This window comes from Anoplopoma fimbria, chromosome 10, assembly GCF_027596085.1.
Source record: "Anoplopoma fimbria isolate UVic2021 breed Golden Eagle Sablefish chromosome 10, Afim_UVic_2022, whole genome shotgun sequence".
NCBI lineage: Eukaryota > Metazoa > Chordata > Actinopteri > Perciformes > Anoplopomatidae > Anoplopoma > Anoplopoma fimbria.
In genome coordinates, this window is record NC_072458.1 from 10,558,968 (window position 1) to 10,581,351 (window position 22,384).

At 44.0% G+C, this 22,384-nt stretch overlaps 1 protein-coding gene across 3 annotated transcripts in view; it reads right to left on the reverse strand.

The window, feature by feature from the left end:
• Positions 1 to 22,384, reverse strand: part of LOC129096804 (ephrin type-A receptor 7-like) — a 155,311-nt gene that overhangs the window by 94,024 nt on the left and 38,903 nt on the right. For 2 of the 3 annotated variants that reach the window (XM_054605457.1, XM_054605458.1), the window contains 2 exons: positions 21,068 to 21,132; positions 18,230 to 18,902 (listed from right to left, as the gene is read on the reverse strand). In XM_054605457.1, the coding sequence (XP_054461432.1) occupies positions 18,230 to 18,902; positions 21,068 to 21,132 (738 nt within the window). Of the gene's footprint in view, positions 1 to 2,822; positions 3,441 to 18,229; positions 18,903 to 21,067; positions 21,133 to 22,384 lie in introns of those variants that run through there. The other variant, XM_054605459.1, reaches the window with a different exon arrangement.

The following is a 22,384-nucleotide window of genomic DNA, read 5'->3' on the forward strand; positions in this document are numbered from 1 at the left end:
ATGAACAAATCACACGTGCACAAACACGATGCACACCTGCCCGATAAACATGCAAATACCAACAACCCGAAGGTCAGCTGCGGCTCTGTCCCACTGAGCTGTAATGCATTGTGGGAGAGGGCGGATAATTTACTGTTTGGTCCCTGAGCTGGCCTTATCGGAGGTGTCACATGGAGTGAACCCCCCCCCACCCAATCGCTATCTGGTGTCTCTGTAAATTTACCGCCTTCGTCCCGCTCCCCCCCACCAACCTGAGCTCACGGTCATGCCCGTGTCCCATGACTGTCAACGTGGCTGGTAAAAGAAAATACCTGACCCTTTTATAAGGCCATAAAGTGTTCAGGAGGCAGCGTAGCGTCATGAGAACTGACCATCGCAGTAAAGACAACACACTTGCCTATGATTCTTCCATATGGCAAACTATTTGCATGCAAACACACACACACAATCATCGCAATCACAGTATCTTCAACAGTATTAGCAGATTGAAAGGATGTGTTATCTCAGCGGGTCTGTTATTAAGCCAGCAAATAGTGTTGAGATTGCCAGATACCAAAGTACTGTATGGATGAAAAACATCTCAGCGTCACTTTATGCTAAAACGATTAGCCAAACATTTGTTGAATCTGCATTCCCAACGGTGACATTTTGCTGCTTTCTCTGTTATACGTTATTTGAAAGTGACTATCATTGGGTTTCGGATTGTTTTTCAGACAAAACTAAACATTTGACCCCTTGGAGTTCAGGGAATTGGGATAAGCGTTTTTTCAAAAAAAATCCACCTGGAAAAGGCTAGCAGCTAACGGTGCTAACAGCGCAAATAACGACAACAGTGCTGAGAGAGCTAGCGGTGTTTACCTGGGGGAGAATTGGAGGGTGGGTGCTACGCTTCAAGGTGGTTATCAAACTGTAACCACCGTGTGAGTGCCGTTCAGAGTGGCGGACTTTAGCTAGTCAGTGGGGCACGCTCACATGCACTAAAAGGTGTGCGCAGCTGGTCCAGCTATAGCATCATTAAAGCATGCACGAAGAAACTGTCACAAATCTGCACATACAGCACTCTGTGTAGTAAAGCTCAAACATCCCAGCGATTAACAATTAGCAAAAAACATTTTTGAGTGGAAGGGGGGGCTTTAACTAGTGTTAAAGCAGCACATCTTTTTATACATGTATGCAGATGCACTAAAATACACACACAGACACAAATACAAACATGCAAAGGGAACACAAACCTCATACAATTGCTAAAGAAAAAACGTATTAATATTGTGCAGTGAGATCCCCGAATAACAGGCCAGACCCCAAAATGAGTCCCTGGCCTGTTTTCTGGTAGATTGGATTACTGATGTGTTCTCCATAAGCACACTTTCGCCTCAGCGTGGATGTAGTTGCATAAGATGATTCACAGTTTATCCCAGATTTAAGTAGAATCCCTTCTCTTTAATCAGAGAGGTGGTTTATGCATTCATTTAGAGCCTTTTTGCATATTTTTCTCAATGCCACCCTATTAATTCTTCTCTGTTTACATCGGCTTAATGAGCACAAGAGGCAATTTCTCATCCCACAGTTCTCTCTGTGGTCTTAAGCAGAGTTTTTTTTTGTTAATCCATTCTAAAATAATGCAGTCAGCACACTCGCATGATACGAGCAGTGGGAATTCCCTAAATCCATCATTTCCTGACTCTCGAGCTCCTGCACCGGGGCACACAGAAAAAATCTTCTATCTAATTCTTTTTTGTGTGTCACCGGGCAGAGCCGGCTTTGTCCCCACCCTTTCGGCGGTGGCAGTGGCCTGCCACTGTATTTGCCAGGGAAAGTGATGCATGTTAAAATTTGCTGAGACATTTTCTTTCGCCCAGGGATGGGGGTTTGGTTGGAGCTGAAGCGGACCTGAAATGTTGAGGTCCCGGCCTCAATCAAAACGAGGCAGGTAGGAGGAGAGCAGAGGAAAGCCAGAGCTTAAAATCCTCATCTTGTCAGAAGTGGTGGAGGAGCGATGGTTGTGATGGTTGGAGAAGACCAAGAAACAGCGATTACGGGGGGTTAAAAAACCATCTTGATTAAAAGTGATACGTCAGGAAGATTTGGGGAGCACATAAACAAAGATTGAGAAAATAAAAGCGCTGGTGAATACTACTTCCTCGCTGACCTGTAGGCAGTAAACAAGAGTAGCGTCACGACTCCGGACGGGAAATAAAGCGGGAGAAGGGTTTATGCAGCGGAGGGATGAGGAGAGGGTGTTAAGTAAGTGAAGAGGCACCAAGAAGCAGAGGAGGGAAGGGAAAAAAAGAAAAGAGAAGGCGGGGACGGATAGGAGGAGAAGTGTTGTTTTGCTCGCCGGCCCAGTCCTCCTCCGGACCATGATTCATTGCAAATGAAATGTCACCCTGGCAGGCAGTAATGCTGGCCGGCCCCCCTCCCCGGCAGCCTAATTGAATTTTACAACCATATAAACAACAGTCAGCCAGCGGAGAGACAGAGGGAGAAAGAGAGAGAGAGAAAGGTTATTGATGCTTGTGTTTACAGGTGGAGGCTTCTGATGTGCCATCAGAGAGTGTGTAAGGGCCTCTGGGGGACCATAGCACAAAGCACACAGATGGAGAGGACGCCGGAGCAGGACCACCACCGACATGACTCCCTCAAGACAGGCGCTCAAATACACATATAAGCACAGCACTAAAGCTGTCTGCGCTTTGAGACGCGTGTTTGCTAAATGCTTGGACATGCTTCTGCCTGATTAAAAAAAAAGAGAAACGAAAAGAAAAGAGAATAATAAAAAAAGGAAAAACACTTTATTCATCTTGTATTTCACAGGTCCCATGGTTTTCCAATCATTTTCTAGAAAAGAACAGATTGCGGAAGGTTCGTTTTGTGCCATTATTCTGCACACAGCAGCTGAACACGCAAAAAAAAACTAAAAACAGTGTATTCAATACAACAACATGGAGAATAAAATTTGAATGGATCCCAGTCTCTTTTTCCAAGGCAATAACAATTTGGCTGTTCTTTCAACCACACTCTGGACTCAGTTTCCTAAAACTCTAAAGGAAATTGCTACTTAATTTGTGTACCGTCTCTTTAAGAAAACATTTACATCTTTCTCTCCAGGAAATTATTGAATTATAAGGAAATTATAAAGACCCATATATAAGTTAGCCACTTTATAGTTCCTATGGAAAACTGGCCATACGCCGAGCACTGCCTGACTTTTGACTGTAAACTAAGCTAAAGTGAGTCCTCCCTTGTCGGCTAAGTAAGATGTGCTGGCAGAGCTTTTTTTCCTGCAGTTGACAGCCACTGAAGACGGTATAGGAAGAGTCAGCAGTGTCCCCTCAGGCTGCCCCGGGGGCCAGGTCAATTTGTGCTATCCTGATGGAGGACATCACCTCCGTGACAGCCGGGCTTGGAGAGGCATCTGCTGCACCAGTACGGACCGATTCCTGCAGCACAATTTATTTACAATTAACAACTCAAACTGAGGAGACAGAAAGCACTTTTCTCTAATAGTGCTATTGAATACTGAGTAAATATGGGGCATGCTTAAAATCAATTTCATCACTTAGGGGTATACCACTTTAATTCCACTGAAATCAACCCGTTTCTTTCATTCTGAAAAGTACCAGTACCTAAGGGTATACAGGGTAATCACCTAAAATACTGAACATTTTTAAGCAATAAAGGCACATTAATTCAGCTAGCTCAGCAAAGGCAGTTGTATTGTGAGAACCGACAAGAGAAAAAATATATATCTTTAAGAAAAGTTTATATTTTTAACTAAAAACTGACATTGGCGCTACTTTTTCCCAATGGAAAATCAACTCCCGGGTCTATTTCATCCCGGGGGGATACTGGCTCCTGGAGGATTAAGATAATATAAAAGAGTAGAAAGAGGGAACCTTCAGTTCTTTAATTGCCACCTACAGCTGTGGCCTCCCTGACCAGTGCACTCACATATACCATACAGGGAAGTAGCCTTTTTCAACGAAGCTGTAACTCTAAAACTAGCTGTTCAGGAAATCATGAGGGAACTATGCCTTTTGTCATTGCCTGCCAGAGTGGGATTTGAACAGGCCTCACACACACACACACACACACACACACACACACACACACACACACACACACACACACACACACACACACACACACACACACACACACACACACACACACACACACACACACACACACACACACACACACACACACACACACACACACACACACACACACACACACAGCTCTTTTCTGGAGAAGTTCTGCCTTGGTAGAGGTAATGCCACAATTCCCCACCCCTGAAGCCAAGAGTTAAAGTAAAGAGCAACTGAAAAAAAAGTGTGTGGCGCATGATGATTTCTGTTATGCTGTTACTCTGTACACATGACATCTTATGCATTCTGTCCATCCTGGTAGAAGGATCCCTCCTCTGTCGCTCTCCCATAGGTTTCTTCCTTTTTTCTCCCTGTTAAAGGTTTTTTTTAGGGGAGTTTTTCCTGTGCCGATGTGAGGGTCCCGGGACAAAGGATGTTGCATGTGTACAGATGTAAAGCCCTCTGAGGCAAATTTGTAATTTGTGATTCCGGGCTATACAAAATAAACTGAATTGAATTGAATGATAGGAAACAGGAAACAATTGGTGCATCACAATAGCATCAATTTCCGACAGAGGGTCTATAGGTTTAAAGAATGGACAGATCGACAGGGACAAAAAGAAAAACAGACGACGCTTGCAAAACCGAATGAAACAACGTGATCTGCTGACGGGGATGGCCCACCACATGGCACGTGGTGGGCCATGGGAAGAGACCAGTGTATATTTTAAGCCTGAAACCTCTGGCAGTATGAGACTTGACACTTTGAGAAGACATTTAGAAACAATGCACAGTCACAACCCATAGATATTTAGGTAAGCTACGGTTGGCTTGTTGAGAAAGCAGGTCAAGATCTTGAATTCCATTACCACGGATGAAAAAAAGTTACTTCTACCTATATTTAAATTGACATTTAGGCAAGATTGTCTTCTTTACCATTTCAACAGCTCAACTTTCTAAAATAAATTCCTAAGTTCCTGGATGTTCTGATGGCTTAGGGTTTTAAAATGCAGACCGTGCGATTGTTTCGGCCTCCAGAGTAGTTCCCCTTTATTTGGACATGTAACCAAAACTCCAACCTGCTTCCATTCTGTCTTAAACATGTCATGCAAAATCCTTCTCTTTCCATCACACAGTGAACAAATATGTATCTGTCTGTCTCACAGTCTCTCCGCCTGCTTGTCCATCTTCCTGTTGGGCAGCCAGTGTCTTTGTTGTCTTTCCTTCCTCTGCCCATCTGTCTCTCCGTCTAATAGTTAACCTGCTGCTCTATCTACCTCTATCTGACTTACAGTTGCAGCCTCGTAAACGGGGACCAGATTTATCCTAGCACCGAATAAGAATAACGACGCGGGGGAATAGATAGGGCTGGGTGGATGAGATAGCACGGGGGGAGGGACAAATAAAAAAAGAGCGGCCTGCTCCAACGCGATGCATTGCATTAGAATGGTACATGCCTGGAGGTATGAGCGGGCGAGTTCATCGGGGAGACAATAAGTGTCCATCACACGCCCTATGTAACGAGCTGCCAACTCAGATCCTCCTTTTTTTATTTTATGTTTGAAAAGACACGTTATTAATGCTCGTCAGTGAGTGACAGAAGATGTGGGACTATTTTTGGATTGAAAAAAAACGGCCCGTGTGTGTGTTTGTTTTACGTGTCCCTGGCTCAGCAGGACTTGGAGCCTCCCTGCTGACTATGACCTTCCCTCCGAGCAGGCGGTCCTGTTTCACCCCCCCACACCAACCACCCCGCCTCTCTTTCCTTCCCCATATCCCTCCGTTCTGTCGTCTCCTCCTTCCCTCCAGCCATCCATCCATCCTCCGTTCGCTCCATCCTTGCCCCTTGTCACATTGATCCACCCGTCCCTCTATTTTTCTGTCTGACTGGATGATGCTTGCAGTCCTTGATCCAGTGACAGAAAGGGGCTTCATAAATACGGCATCCATCAGGCAGGGCCCGGTAAAAACCACACGACGTCCACACAACATTGATTCTATGTTTGTGTGTATTTTCTGTGCCACGACAACACATTTATGCAGCAGAGGCAAACAAAAACGCAAAGTATGAGCATTCATCTGTGCTTATGTACATACATCACTTGAATGGAGCTTCCATGTGTGATGAGAAGGAGCATCTGTTGTTGGCAAACGGTGTGTTTGTGAATTTCCATCCAGGTATCATACATGCACACAGAGACACGGTCCACTGCACTACAGAAATGCACAGATCCAGGCAAACTGAATACAGCGGAGAGAACCAATCTGTGTAACGTGCAGCTCGTGTGTCCACATGTATGTTGTGCATGAGCAGGTCAACCGATAATTCATTGTTTCTGTGTGCACAAGGGCAAGGCACGTGCAGACTTGTGTTCCCCCCCCTGTCCGATTTTCCAATGTGTGCAAACATGGCGATGGTTCACCACGCCGCACGGACTCTCACTGTTCCGCACTCCGCCCTCTCAGTGTGCCCTGTGTGATGGATGAAAATAAAACATGAAAATAACTAATTCAACAGTAGATTTACATTGTTCAGGATGGCAAGCTGACCAGCACCGCACAGAGGCGCACAGTGAGAGGGAAAAGTAAGGAAGGAGGGGGAAGTCAAGCACTTACGCCACCTACAAGCGCAGCGGTTACATGCTGCTGTTTGTTTGTGCGTTTTGCATCGCTTGGTTTCTAAATGGTGAAAATAACGGCACGGAAGAAAAACATGGACTGTCCATCTTTCAAGCCGTCCGTAGATGTTGGAGGAATGTTTTGACGCCTGATTTACTGGATCCAGATGATCCAAATCTGGAGTTGTGATAAGCAAACAACTACAAAACACACTTCTCTTTGAACCTTAAAGTGAGACTATGCCACTTTTAGCAGAAGACAAAATATTTATTTTAAATGTGAATGAAGGCTGTGAGCGTGCCGGCTGGCTAATCGCCACAGCGCTCTCCCTCAGGTTAACACTGTTAGTCCGAACAGCTATTGGTTGCAGCTGCTGAGGTAGTGGGCCGATCACATGTTGCGTTAAAGCAAAGAACGCTTGCAGTAATTGCCTACGAGTAAAAACACACAGATAATTTTATTCTAGGTCTGGGTAGAAATAGGACCGATGGCAGGTATCGTTTGACTGGAGAAGTTTTGAAACCACTTGGTACTGGGTTATTTAGGTGGATACCTTTAGGTATTGCATAACAGGGCGCCCCAGTATGTCACTTCATCTGTCCTATCCAAAAGACAATAAATAATAATAATTATGTAAAAAAGTGATATAATGGTCTTTAACTAAAACCCTTACTTTTTGGAAGATAGATTATTACAACAGAAAAATACTTTTCTTAACTTAACTGTATTCTACATTTTCTTTGATACACCATTCAGTGACTATTTGATGGACTGCAGTTCAACACATGTTGGCCTAAGCGTCACCATTCATGAAAGTGCCTCTATACACAATCCAAACAAAATTGCAGATATATTTGCATCCGCTCAAAAAGCGCTTGGCAAACACCACAGCCGGAATAAAAGGCTGCTAGGAAACAACGATAATGTGTAATCTGTGGGGGCTGTTACAGTTTATAGAGTCTGAGCAGTTTGTCATGTGTTTTAATAAGATCGTCAAGATCATTTAGAATTCAGATGATGACAAACGGCGAGAGCAGGGAATTTAGTTTTATTTTCTGTTCTATCTATCTATTTATTTCTGTTCTTTGGAGACGCTTCTGAGAAGATTTGATCTTCTATTCACAAGGCCAGTTTTCCCATTTGTTGCTCATTGGTGTTGGGACATCACAGGAAATGAAACTGCATAAAGAGAAAGGCACCAAAGCGCTGAGTCTTTCGAGCTGTCATCTCTCAATTTATGTGTTTGTGGGCAGTCCTGCTCTGCTAGTCTTGAGAGAACCAGTTTGAGTTTGAAGATAGCTGCAAGGTAATTTATGGAATCCCCACAAAGATGCGCAGTTTAAAGGGTAAAAGGTGTCTCTGTCCACATGCATGTACAGAAAATGTGACGATGATAATCTCTCTCTCTCTCTCTCTCTCCTGAGGTCCCCCTGTCCCTCTGTGTGTGCCAATGGACCAGAAGCTCAGCAGGAAACCTCTATACCACAGCAGCAGTGGAAATGTCACCCGTAACACTCGCCTCAGGATGCCAATAACTTCACGCCGCTCCCCACCGCACATGAGTGCATGAGAGAGGGAGAAAGAGAGAGAGACCAAGGGACATGTCCATGTGTGTAAAGACAGCATGCAACCATTATTGATATAGTGTGCACAGAAAATCCCCCACATCTCTTCTGGAATCAAAAAAACAAGACTTAGCCAAAGTGTATGTGGAGATTTATGCTGCTGCGTTTGTGCTCGGTGATGTGGGAGCATTCTGTGTGCTAATGAGCCTGTCCATCCAATGGGGATTATGGGTTGTCTAGTCAATATGAGGACTACAGGTGTTTGTGGGACTTATGCGTGATTATACATCAAAACAATGAGTGTGTATGTGTGTGTGCTGAGTGGTAGGCAGAAGACAGAAACAGATGGAGTGAGTTATGGACAAATAACGCACATGAGCCTGTGAGCGAGTGGGAGTAAGCCAGAGTCTGAGCACGCATATGTGCCGTTGGTTTGTTTCGGTGTGTGCGTGCGGGCCGAGCACGTGTCCAAGAATAAGAAGCCTCTTGGTGTGTATTTACGTGCGTATTTGGAGCACGGAGGCGCAGGTGTCCACCTTGGAAACGCCATTCTCCATTTTCATCAGGGATGTGTGGACTCCGCTTTTTTGAATGTGTGTCGGCGTGCAAGAAGGGGAGGGTGCGTGATAGGGAGGGGGGAGAGAGGGGGTTGGGGAGAGGAGGGTGATGACAAATTACAACAAAATGAGGGAGGCAAAGGGGGATGGAAAGCGGAGCTGGCACAGGCTGGCGTGGCAGAGCTTGCTGTGCAGCCAGAGGGGGAGGGGGTGGGGGGAGCGGGGGGGGGGCAGGCACTCTGTCCTCACGGCGGGGCCCCTCAGCCGAGCTGTGGATACAGAGACAACAGCCGGCGTGCACACACACACACGCACACACACACACACACACACACACACACACACACACACACACACACACACACACACACACGCACAGTCCCATACTAAGAGTGGCAGCAAACAGTGATGGCATCCCAGCCTGTCACATGCAAACACAAACCTTTGTACAATTGCACAATAATGGGGTACAGGTTTGTGATATATGAAGGTTTATTTCTAATAAATGACTAATCCACGGTGAAATGATCTTGTAATGACTTGCGAATTGAGCTTCAACCATTTTTAGAGTGACTCATGCGACTCCAACATGTGGACAATCCAAACTAGTTAAATGCTGGAAAAAACGCCTGGAAATGGAACTGGTAGAGCTGTTCCAATGAGTTTAACAAAGAATGTTCAAGTCTAATTCTGCAAATCCAGTTACCTTTGACTTCGCACTTCTAGTTACAATATTGCAATATTATTTTTTCCGTTTCCCTCCTGTGACCACGGTGACACCTGCGTGTTAAAAATGATTACTGCTTTAATGCCATGCACTGTAAAGACTTACTTTAGAATGAGGGCGCGTGCGTGCATCGCCGTCGCTCATCGCCTTTTGACCATTTCGAACGGAATAAGTGCGTTTCTCCGGGGTTAAGTGGGGGCAGACAGATCTATAGACTGATCCCACATCAATTTTGAGCAGATGGAAAGTTATTACCGGAGGCTGAATGGGGAAGGAGAGAGGTGATTGCGAGACGGCGGGGCAATTGCTCGACAGTGCCCTCTCACCTGTAATATATCATTTTTAACAGGAGGGGGGGTGAGCTGATGAATGGTGGCCAAGTGGGATTCACGTGTGTGGATCCGTGAGGGCTGCTCAATTATGAGAAAACTCATAATCAGGATTATTTTGGTCAATATTGATTATATTATTATTATGTTTTTAACAGCATATTTCCTGAAAATAATAAAGAGAATAAGAAAGTTAGGAAAATAATTAATATCTATATCTCTCTCTCATATATATATATATATATATATATATATATATATATATATATATAGACAGAGAGAGAGAGAGAGAGAAATCAATAATATAAAATACATCATGTATACATTTTGATCAAAATAAATAAGATCAACCTACTGAAAACAACCTAAATAAAAGCAGATAAAAAACACAATACATTAGATTAAATATGTCATAGTGCACTTCACAACCTACTGATTATATTCATTAATTCATTAATTTATTTATACAAAACGAGAGAAACATAACAAACGAAGTGTCGCACAATAATGGTTTTATCTCTATTATCTTCTGTTCATAATCTTTGGATGCTAAAACGTGTAATTGAAATTAAAATACGATCAATCAGCCAGCCCTTTGTATCTGTGCATGTGTCTTCAGAGGAACTCCCAGTCTCCCTGATCTGTTTCCTTGCAGCCAAAGAAAAAAAGAACTACATGACACACTTCCTTGTGCGCATTAAAAACAGAAACACTTGTAAGCCGTCCTGGGCACCAGCGTCGCTCTGCTCGTGTCACTTCAGGACACACAGAGTAACGCCGACTGACATAATTCGACTTCGAATGTACTTTTAGGCCGAGAGGCAGCTTGTCCTCACCAGACCTTTAGAGACTTCAGACTGGTTCACCCGTGATTCATAATCTGATTCTTATCAGCAAGCCCGAAGTCACCAGTGTGGACGCAAAGTCCTACTGATTGTAAGTCGCTTTGGATAAAAGCGTCTGCTAAATGACTGTAATGTAATAATGTAATGTAATGTGTGGACGCAAAGTGACATGGTTGAAGTTTCTCTTTCTCTTCCTTCCTTCCTCTCTGTGCAAACGGATGATCTTGTATGGGCCTTATCCAGACAGTATTATTTTCTACAACATCTGTATCTATAGCACTTTTTTTTCACATCAACTTCTATCTTTATATGTTTTCATATCAACATGGATGTTGTCCGTCACTGTCCTGTGAGAACCGTATATCTCCAAAATAAAAAATAAAAAGCGGTTTTCAGGTTCGCAGTGCTGCATTTTTCATATATTTTAAAGGGTTTTTAATTGTTTTCTTTGGTATTGATGTTTTGTAAAAAAAAACATGCACAATTATGTTTAGTGAAACAAACAACAAAAGTCAGGCAAATACGTCTCCTAGGGTTTTTTAAAAAAGGTGCATTTATCAGCTTGGCTCTTAATTTTTCCCCATTTTATCATTTTGATTCACACTCTACTGTCCCCTCTGTATATCGTTTATTTTTGCTACTGAATAACACAATTTCCCCAGAGGGATGCTTTTACATTTCTTACAATGCTAGGTTACATTTTTTTGCTGTCTCAATAATCTCTTTTTATGCCGTACTAACATCATACCCGTCACTTACTCACACCACAGAGGTCCTCTTTCGGGATATTCCCCCTCCTAAACTGAATGTTTGACTCAGCTCAGTGGTCGCGAGTGAGGCAGAGAGGAATGAGCCTGTCATGTCGGATGAGTTAGCAATATGATTAAGCTTGGATGCCAACCTTTTCCAACTTTGATGCATTTGTGTCGTCTGTATTTAATTCATGAGTCTGGTGTGAAAGATTGAAAGTGGTGAGAGGGGGGCGGCGAGGAGACGGGACGGACGGAGGTTGTAATTTGCGGGTTTATCCCTCCTTCTCACTGATTCTGCCTGTGGCCAAACCCACATCACTACTTCTTCCTTTCCTGTTCCTGCTTCCTTCTTCTACATTCTCTTTTACTTAACCCCCCCGGTGACTTGCACTCCCCCCCCCCCAACCTCCCCATCTGCAATACCCACACTCCCCTCTTTTCTTCTTTCACAGGCATCTCTCCTCACCACCATTGTGTGCGTTTGAAATCATCCTCCGCTTTTACAACTCATATTTTATGCATTCGGCTCTTATGCGCAGCAAACTGACAAGCAGCGGCCACTGGAATTCTCTGACTGCTCTTTATGTGCAACACTGTGTATCCCTTTCCTCCTCATCCTCCTCCTAACGTGTTCACTTTCCTTCCATACCCAGAATGGCCTCTTTTTTTCCTTTGCTTCCGTCATCTATTTCCTTGTCTCCTTCTCCCATAGGTAGAAGAAGGGAGAGAGGTAGGATGAATGGCGAGTGCTTGGCCTCCCTCCAGCTCACATTTTCAATAACTGAGGGACATTTTAATGGTCCTTCTGCGAGCGAGCGTGCGCATACAGGTGCGTGTGTGCCAATGTTTGTTGGTCCGAGTGTGCATTCGTGCCTTCTTGAACCGTGTTGGCCGGCTAAATAAATACATCAGAAGCAGGCCTCAAAGGAACACATTTGTCTCCCAGGAGTATGTGAATTATTTAAAATGAAAGCTGGGGAGAGAGATGACTAAGAGTAGCAGCTGACATGGATGGGGAATGGGAGAGAGATGGAGAGAAGGATGGAGGGAGGAGGACCAGATGGGCAGGGGTGGCAGCGAGCCAGGGGGAGCTGGTATGAAGTAAAGGGTCAAAAAAAAAAAAAGAGTGTGATAAAAGAGAGAATGGGCATGAAAGTGGAGCTGGAGAGGGAAGGTGGGGGCTGTAGGTGATAGCGGCTTTGAGGGGCTTTCGTATAAAAGAGGCATGAATCGGTTGGAGGGATGCGAGGAGAGGGAGGTTTAAGGAAATAAAAGTCAAAGGAGAAAAATACGAGGGGACGTCTGTCTGAGACAAAAAAGAAAAGAAAGAAAAAAGAGTTAGGGAGGGTTGATGAGGACATGACAAGAAGTGACAATAGACGGAGGGGGGAGACGAGCGCGACAGAGGGAGAGACTTCCGAAAACATATGATTGGGCGCTGGTGCCAAATTTGGAGCACACACGAATGCACACAGACACCCTCTCTCTGTATTACACACACACACACACACACACACACACACACACACACACACACACACACACACACACACACACACACACACACACACACACACACACACACACACACACACACACACACACACACACACACACACACACACACACACACACACACGGATGGATCTCCAAGATGATCCAGGCTGTTAACCCGCCTCACCCCGCCTCACCCTGCCACATGGTCTCCGCAGGGGGCGCAGGGAGAGATGGGTGGAGCGACCGAAGCGGCGAGTTAAGTGTGAATATTGGAAAATGCGGATGTAGAGGAAGAGAAAAAAAACTAACAGAGGTTTTAGAGGAGGTGGTGAAGCACCGCTGAGATCAGTGGGATTAAAATGAAGCACACACTTCTGTGTAAGGGAATGCATTGGGGGAAATGGGTGAGGGAAATAAAGAAGGGGAGAAAGGGGGACCAGAAGGGAGGCGTGTAGTAAATTACAGAGGAAAGGAGAGCAATAGGAAAAGGAATGGCTGGGTGGAGAATGAGCCTGGAGCCGGAGAGTGGAGCAGCAAACAACAGAGATAATAAGAAGAGTCTGCGCTACACGCGGTAATTATATAGAAAGAGCAGCCTGCCTTAATTAGAACAGGATGGAGCTCACGACTGAGTTAAAACACACACACACACACACACACACACACACACACACACACACACACACACACACACACACACACACACACACACACACACACACACACACACACACACACACACACACACACACACACACACACACACACACACACACACACACACACAACATAGCATTTGCGAGGTAAATTATTACATAATATATTTCCCCCCTCGGCCTGTTCCTGCAGCCGGCGTGTTGTAATGAGACTGGAGAACATGCGCGCGTGTGTGCTCCTTGCCGCGAGTTTGTGTGGAGCGAATTTGTGACTGAATGGTGGGGTTGTGATGTAGTGTAACAACCCTCTTTTTTCAGCCCCCCCCCCCGTTTCTCCACCTTTATTACACAAGAGGAAGCTGAGGGGGCTCATATGTTAATTTTCAATAACAGCCTCCTTCACTTTTACGCTCTTCTTCATGTTCACAATGAGAAGCTGGTCAAGTGCCGCTGCAGTCTTCCAGTCTTCTCAGTGACTGGGGATTAAGTGTGTTTCATTCATTTTAGATGCAGGGATTTTTTTTTTCTTCTATAGTTTATATGGGAGGATTGAAAAGCTCTTATTGCTCACAGATTCAAATCCAAAACCACTTATTTTTATTATATATATATATATATATATATATATATATATGCATAAGACTGTGAATATAAATTACTCTAAGTGTTCATTGTTTGCTACAGGTAAAGTGGAAATTAATTTGATAGTATTTACGTTCTTGCATAGATCTTTTGACCTAATTTAAAGCAAATAATGACCACTTAGAGTAACTCATGAGCACATTATAATTAATTATGAAAAGATTGTTATGTAATACAACCATGGGAATTACAATACTATCATTATATAATTATAGAATGCTATAAGATGATTATAACACATTGTAAGTAGGTTTATAATGTGCGTCATGCAAAGTGTAACCCCTCTTTTTACAGTTCATATGCAAGTTTTTTGTATCCAATGGTACTACGAATTTGTGTTTGGGTCAGTTTTACTTTTTTATGAAGAACATAATAAATATGTCAACACATGTGGAAAAGAATCCCAGAATATATCAGGGGAACGTATTTGGGACGTTAGTCTCACTTCAGCTGTGTTCAACAAAGTTCCACATTTCAATCTGTTGCAATACCAGTATTTATCCAGAGTGAAATTGGGTCAAAATGCAGGTACATTTGTGTGCATGTTCAGTGCGCCCCCCTGCCATGTGAGTTGAAATATTATATACTGAATTAAAAAATCAAAAAAAATGGAAGTTTTGGGGTAAATATTACAAGCAAACACAGGCTTTTCCTGGACTTTCTGATTTATCTTATTGTTAAATTTAGTCTAAAACTCCAGTCAGACAGTAATCTAACAATTAAGCCTTTATCTGCATTAAAATAGCAGAAAGGTTATATAAGGTACATTACGCCGACAGATGCTGTAATCTGAAGTAATCCGGTGTTGCCCGGGTCGGGCGTGACTGTTAAATCGCATGTGGTAATAATCCTCTTCTCTCCTGCACGACACTATCTGCTTACACGGTTATCAATAGCTACTCACCGTCCGCTCGATACCATCGACCTGCACTGAGACGCTTAGTGCATTTGCATTCACTCAATTTACACAATTAGACCCGGGAGTAAATAAGACGTAGTAACACAAACAAACACACACACAGAAAATTAGCTGAACATTACGGGGTTATGTAATTGTGTCTCTCGGCAGACGGCCACGCGTGTCCTCCACAGACTCGACCGTGATTGTGACACACAGTCCCATAAACACACTGCTGTTATCGCACTCGATGTCTTTCTTGTCCACACTCAGGGTGAAATTAACCCAAGTGTGTGTGTGTGTGTACCACAGAGTGCTACTGAATGTGTGTATGAGCAATCCCAGTGCAATTCCTCAGTTTAGTGGAGCATTACGGCTGATCAATAGCTCTGGTGCAGTGGGAGATGTCGGGGTTGGGGCTGCATTTTCATACCATTACGGCTGAACTGAGAAATGAGGCCCCTAAATGAGAAATATGTGTGTATATATTAATGTGTGTTTGTGCATGTGTGAGTGTGTGTGTATATCTATTTGGGCAAGACAGGCCCTGTCACCTAGTAGACCACACTGCTGCTCGCTAAACTGTACCGAGGGAAGGACGAGCACCAAAGATACAGCATGAGATGCCTTTTTCTCTCTGGGCTCCCTGTCTTTATTGTTGCTGTCACTGGACTTTACCATCCTTGTCTGCTCGCTCTTTTGGCATCAAGCCCGGTCCGTCCTCTATTCCCCCTTTAGTCCTGCCTTTTCCTTCAAAAGTTTTGTATTCTCCTGTCACTGTTAGAAAATCACATATTTTCCTCCCATCACCTTCCTCCCTCCAGTGTTTCCTGATGGTTCCTCTGTTCTCAGTCTCAGTTCTGTCTGTCCGTCAGATATTTCTCGTCCCCAGCTCAGCTTTTATTGTAGACAAAGCAGTGTAGGGAATTACAAAAAAGGACAGAAGCAGTTTAAATTAAATGAGAAGCAAAGTTCTCTCAACGAACTCCAATTTAAAACCCATCAACATCATTATAAGACAACTGACGTAGATTAAAGAGTGAGTAAGTCATAGTTTGCAGTCAAGGGGGTGGGTTGGATGTATGAAACAAACACAGGACTTACACACAGGAGACAGCTGTTCGAGTCCCATGTGTGACAAAGTCAACGTTGACTTTCTTTTTAGCGTAGCTTTGTTATGTAACTTCCACACTTTACTAACTTACCAGTTACATAACTAACAGTTATCTTTCGTTACAAATATACTTATTTTAACCCAAACCACAATCTTTTCCTTGGCCTAACCAAGTAGTTTTGTTGCGCAAGTAAACCTTAAAACTAAATAAACACATGTTGGAAGTTTATTTTAAAAGTACACAAGGCTTGTATGAGGGAAAACTGACACGCCATTATCACCTCTGCCCTACTCTAACACTGATGGGTACTTTATACATTTATTCGTCCACGATTTCCCCCTGTCTCTTACCACACTTTTCTTTCATTTTTTGTTTTCTACTGTCCTATATCTGTTTTTCCTTTCAATCACTTACTGTATAAGAGGGTCAATAATTTAAATGATCTGCCATTTCCTTTATGTCTTCTAATTGTCTTGACATTTACACAATGAGCTGAAGGTGAAAAACATTATCAATGTCCCAAGTTGGATGAAAAACCCAGCTGGATGTAGCTGCTGTAAATCACTTCAAGTGGTTCATTTCCAAAAGTAGCAATCAACTGCAACCATCTAACAGAACATCAACAACCATAGAGTCCAGCCCTCCGACTGAACCTCCCCTCCACCGCTATGCACACAGTCTGCCGTCCAGTGACCGCATCACCCACGCTGCATTGCACAACAATTGCAAGATGGGGTGTGAAAGCTACCAGCAATAGTCAGGCGATCAACCTGCTGCTGCTGTATGAGCAATGGCTTGTGACAAAAGATTCCAATGCCGTCCCTCTGTGTCTACGTCAGAGACACCCGCCCGCCACCTACCCGCTGTACACGGACAATTCTTCATGCATTCTGAGTGTGTGTGCGCGCTTGTGCGTAGGTCATTCATGCTACATGCACATGTTAGAGGAGAGGCTGTGGTGTTAAACTCAATAGGGCACAGCCATCTGAAGAAAGAGTACATTAGTCACTGAGTTCACACTCATACACACACACACACACACCAACGCATTCAGACCGTGCAGCCTCACGGTTCACACACCACGCCTCACATGTCCGTATGTGTGATAACACTCTTTGGACGTACGCGTGAAACAAGGTAGCATCGTGGACGGATCCAGGACCTACGCATTGATGTCACTGACAGTATTGGCAGTGAGAGAGGCTCTTCTGTGCTTCTATTGTCTGTCATTTAAAAAAAACAAGGTCCACTCTGTATCCTTCTCCTTGTCTCAACACATGCAATCTCCTTTACTTTAACAGTATCTGTTCTATCCCCAATCTTTTCTCTCTCTTGTCTTCCTTCTGTTCTTTTAATCTCTTCTTCTACTCACTCCGACGTGAACGACCTCGCTTCTGCTTCACTGCAAACAATCTCCATCTTATTAAGTAATTATTGTCTATTGGATTTGAAAAGAAGTGATCTTATGAGACATCTCATTTCGACAAAAGTCTAAGACCATTATCATACTGGAAACAGGAAGATTTATCACATTGTGCTGGCAGATTTTTGAAAATGTTTCAAGAAAAATGCAACTTCCGGAGCTCAAATATCACACAACAGTTAATTTAAAAAACTTGATATTTGTTCTCACTGTTCTCACTTCTCTGTTTCTTTCTCCAACCCGAGAAATTGTTCACAGTGTTCATTTGATACTGGCAAATAACTGAAATACATCAACGACACTTGATGTCGTCAAATCAATTCCTTTCCTTTTCTTCCGCTACCTTCACATCGACTTTGCAAACACATCTACATCTTTCAATTGTTGGTTGAGTTCTACTTTTCCTCACACAATCCCTTCTCTTGTTATTTTTGTTCCCTCTGTGTTTTCTGGCCTTTTCAAGACATTTTTTCTACCCATAATGCACCCCAGGTCTATTCGCTCATGTCCTACCTTCACAGCTGCTGTGTCCCTCCTCGTAGCCAGCGCTGCAGCTGCACTTCCCAATGGGCACCAGCCACTCCCCCTCGGCGCTGCAGTGCATCCTGGGAGGGCTGTCGGCGTCAACCTCGGAGTTGTTGACGCAGGCGCCGCGCACCTCCACCAGCGTGGCGAAGGCCGCCTCGGCCACCGTGTCGGGGAACACTGCCAGGTTCTGGACGGTGGCCAGGCAGCGCTTGTAGTACACCCGCACGGCCACCAGAGCCACGCAGGCGCCCACATCCTGGAAGGCCAGGTGGAAGCCCTTGCGGTTGAGGTGGCCGATCTCGCGCACCTCTGTGTTCAGCTTCATCTTCCGCTCGCCCAGGTCGCCCTGCGTGAAGCTCTCGTCGGCGGCGATGGTGTCGATCTTGGTGTAGCGGTCCTCGCGGGTCACGCCGCCCAGGTCGCGGTCCGTCTCCACGTAGAGGAGGTTGAAGGTCTCCTTGCACGTGCCCGCCACGCCGGGGATGCTGTTGCAGTCGCGAAGCGTGAACTGGAGCTCCACAAAGATGCGCTGGCCGCCGCGCCGCGCCACCCAGCCCGTCTGCAGCCAGTTGTTCTGCTGCGTGGGCTCCATCACGTTGCACACCTGGTACGTCCGGATTGGCTTGTACTTCTCATCCACGCCGCTTATCTCCTCCCACTAAAGAGATGGAGGCAGGTGGGGAGTGAGGAAAAAAAGGAGAGAGAAAACAAGATTAAAGGTGGAAGTGTAGTGAGGAGGATGAGAGAAAATATCCAGGAGGGAAAGGAGAACAACAGGTAGGGAGGATGGGCATGGGATGAACGATGGGAAGGTTATATAATTAAAACAAGTAGAAAAAGCAGTGGGTGAAGTATAAATATGAGGGAGTGAAAAGAAAGAAAACAAAGTGAGGTAGGCGGCAGGCAACGCAGATAATGAAAAAGAGAGTCAAAAGTCGGAGAAAGAAAGAATACAGTCTAATGACATAATCTCATGAGTGGGTGTCTGGGTGTCTGCAAAAGCATCGGCACTCAGATTCCTCAAAACCGTCACAGAGAAAATGACAAACTGCACAACCTCGGCCATTACATCAGCCCTGAGTGCTGAGTCTGAAACTATGGGTCAGACCTTGGTTGCTTTCTCAACCTGTGTGTTTTTTTTTTTATTTCCGCCGCCTTTGTCACTGAAGGTAATGGCATTTGCGAGGAATGCCTAATAAATATTTGTCGCCCACACGCTGCTGCTTTCAATTCTTAGAAATTGCTTTTGGAAAAACACATAGTAAGAAGGTTAACATTTGCTCTTAAAACATCTGATGAATAAAGGGGTTTGACTTGTCTTGATTTAACTAATTGGTGATCATTGGCCCACCACCTGAAAGAAGTTGTTGAAAGTAAAATGAAATAGAGTAAGTCAAGATTCAGAGCAACTGTAACCTTCCCTCTAGATACATCCACCAGTTTAGCGTCTGTATAATGATTAAGAAGAGGTGACTGGCTCAGAAAAGGAAATGGAATTAATCAAAATGTTTTTCTTTTCGCTGAATGGAAGGTAGGGTCTTACTTTTTTTTTAGTATCATCCCCGATTTATGTTTTATTTAATTTCTTCTTTACTATTTTTTTCAAAATTGACATAAAATACATGGCTTTTGTATGTGCCACAGGTCATAAAGTTGTGTTTGGCCACAACAATCCAACAACAACAATTCTGTCATGGTTTTAACAATCTGCAGCTGTATGAAAATTATTGTTTCATAGTCAGTTAGACTATCTCAAATGTCATGCACTTTGAGCGAGTTGTACCACTATTGTAACATTATCTTAAGTAATTGGGAGAGGGGGTTGCAATTGTACTGTTATTCAAGGTGGGCTCCTGTAAATGTATTAATAAGGGCCTTGCTTTTTTGATAAACTGAAACATTAATTTCAGTACACCAGCCCCCAACACCACACAAATAATCAATTTACAGCAATGGCAGAGTTAAAATGTTTGATTTACTTTCAATGACAGTGGGAAAAACTTTTAATCTGATCTATTATCTGTCCAGTGGATGAATGATTACAACTGCGTGTCACTATTTGAATTACAGAGAGTTACTCTGACTGGACAGAAGTCACTCTGATACACTGATGTCTCACATACCCACACACACAGAAAAGAAAACCAGGCAGTGAAAATAGATTATCCGTGATGGTAATGTGATAAAGTGCTCTACTGCCAAGATGCACTGTGCTCTCTATCGGTTCTATTGGGGATCGTAGGTGAGTCACACAAGTCCATTAATCTTAGATTTAGCTTTGCATGTGGTCCTACAGCCACTTCGAGCTGACACTGACTCAACACCACACTACACTAAACAGTGCGTATGTGTACAATGCTGTTTATATAATAGACACCTTGGGTGTGTTGCGCACATAAAAGCCAGCCTCCAGGTGGGAAGTGGGTGACAAAGTGCTTCGGTAGCGGCAGATTCTTTAAAAAAAAAACAAGGCTCCTGGCTTTGTCTTACAGTCATAACTTAGCGCTAAGCTTTTTACAAGCGATCGATACGGAGAGGGGACCATTGATCTGTGTGGAGGAATATCTGTGTGACTGGTTTGGACACTGCAGTAGCCAAGCATCGATTAATGATAATGATGAGCTCTGGACTGGGAGCGAGGAGAAGGTGTGAGAAAGGAAGGGAACGAAAAAGGGAGACAGCATGAACAGAGGGGGGGGGGGGGAATGAGGTGGTATGGGCCAGCTGTTAAGCAAGCAGCTGTGTTGTGAAGCCGAGCTCATGTACGAACAAATAGACAAACATACAGATTGCAGGTGAAAAAATGCAAGTAAGCACACTTACTCCGTTGGGGGGATAGGACGTCCAGCCCAGCTCTGCTTGAGTCTCTTTAGAATTCAGCAGCACCACTGCAGGAAGTAAAGAGGGGGGTGGGAAACACAAACAGAAGCAAAGAGGTCAATTTAGGAGGGATTAAAGAGCCATTCTGCATTTATCTTGTCAGTATAAATAACTTTGTCAACAGTGTGCCATGAGTGCATGTCAACAAAGCCCGCTAAAGACTCACTCATAAAGTAAGAGTGGTCTTTCACAGGTCTAACAATGTAAGTGCAACATGACATGGTAATGTGACCTTTGATAAGTGCATTAATACCATCTGCTGAGGACTTAAGCTGGACAAAGAGCTCTCCATCATACACTGGCTTCGGCAGTAAAATCACACCAGGGGCCGCAAGCAGAACGCGGCAGCAGAGCTTTCAAAACAAGTTGAGAGACTAACGGTACCCACAGTCAGCTTTCACAGGGAGCATGCACAAGCTTTGAGTCTGTTTTCAGGACGATGGACAGGAAGCAAGAATGAGCTTGAAGTTGTTTTTAGGAACATGGATGGGAGGCAAGGGGAAGTTTTGAGTCCCTTTTCAGGACCATGGACAGAGAACAGGAGAAAGCTTTGAGTCTGTTTTCAGGACCATGGACAGAGAGCAAGACCAAGCTTCAAGTCTGTTTTCAGGACCATGGACAGAGAGCAAGACCAAGCTTCAAGTCTGTTTTCAGGACCATGGACAGAGAGCAAGACCAAGCTTCAAGTCTGTTTTCAGGACCATGGGCAGGGAGCAAGAAGAAGATTTGAGTCTGTTTCAGGACCATGGACACGGAGCAAGAAGAAGATTTGAGTCAATTTTTTTTAATACATAGGAACAACACTGGGAAGCTGAACTGGCCCTTTAAGTTTTGGAACACTTTAACAAATATATATGCTCCGGAAAATTGTAATGGCCATTCTGACATTCCATGGACAAAAAGATTAAGTGAATAATAGACTTCTACTGAAGTACAATAATCTGGATACGTCCACCACTGTAAAAAAAAAAAAAAAAAAAAAAAAAACATTACAAATGATTACAGTAAGATGCATTACCAAGTACCTAAGCACCCTCTTCAAGTCAAAGTAGGCTTATCAACCAAGAAGCCCCAGTTCAGCGGTCATGTTGTCTCTGAGCAGTCAGAGTGAGAACGGCCGTTGTTTCAAACTCAGTAGTATGCAGCGGGCGTACCGGAGAGCCATCATCAGCACATTTATCCTAATATATAATGCAATATCAACATCTGTAGCAACATATGGTGGGCTGCATTACCGCCTCATTTTTAAAGGATTTTGCT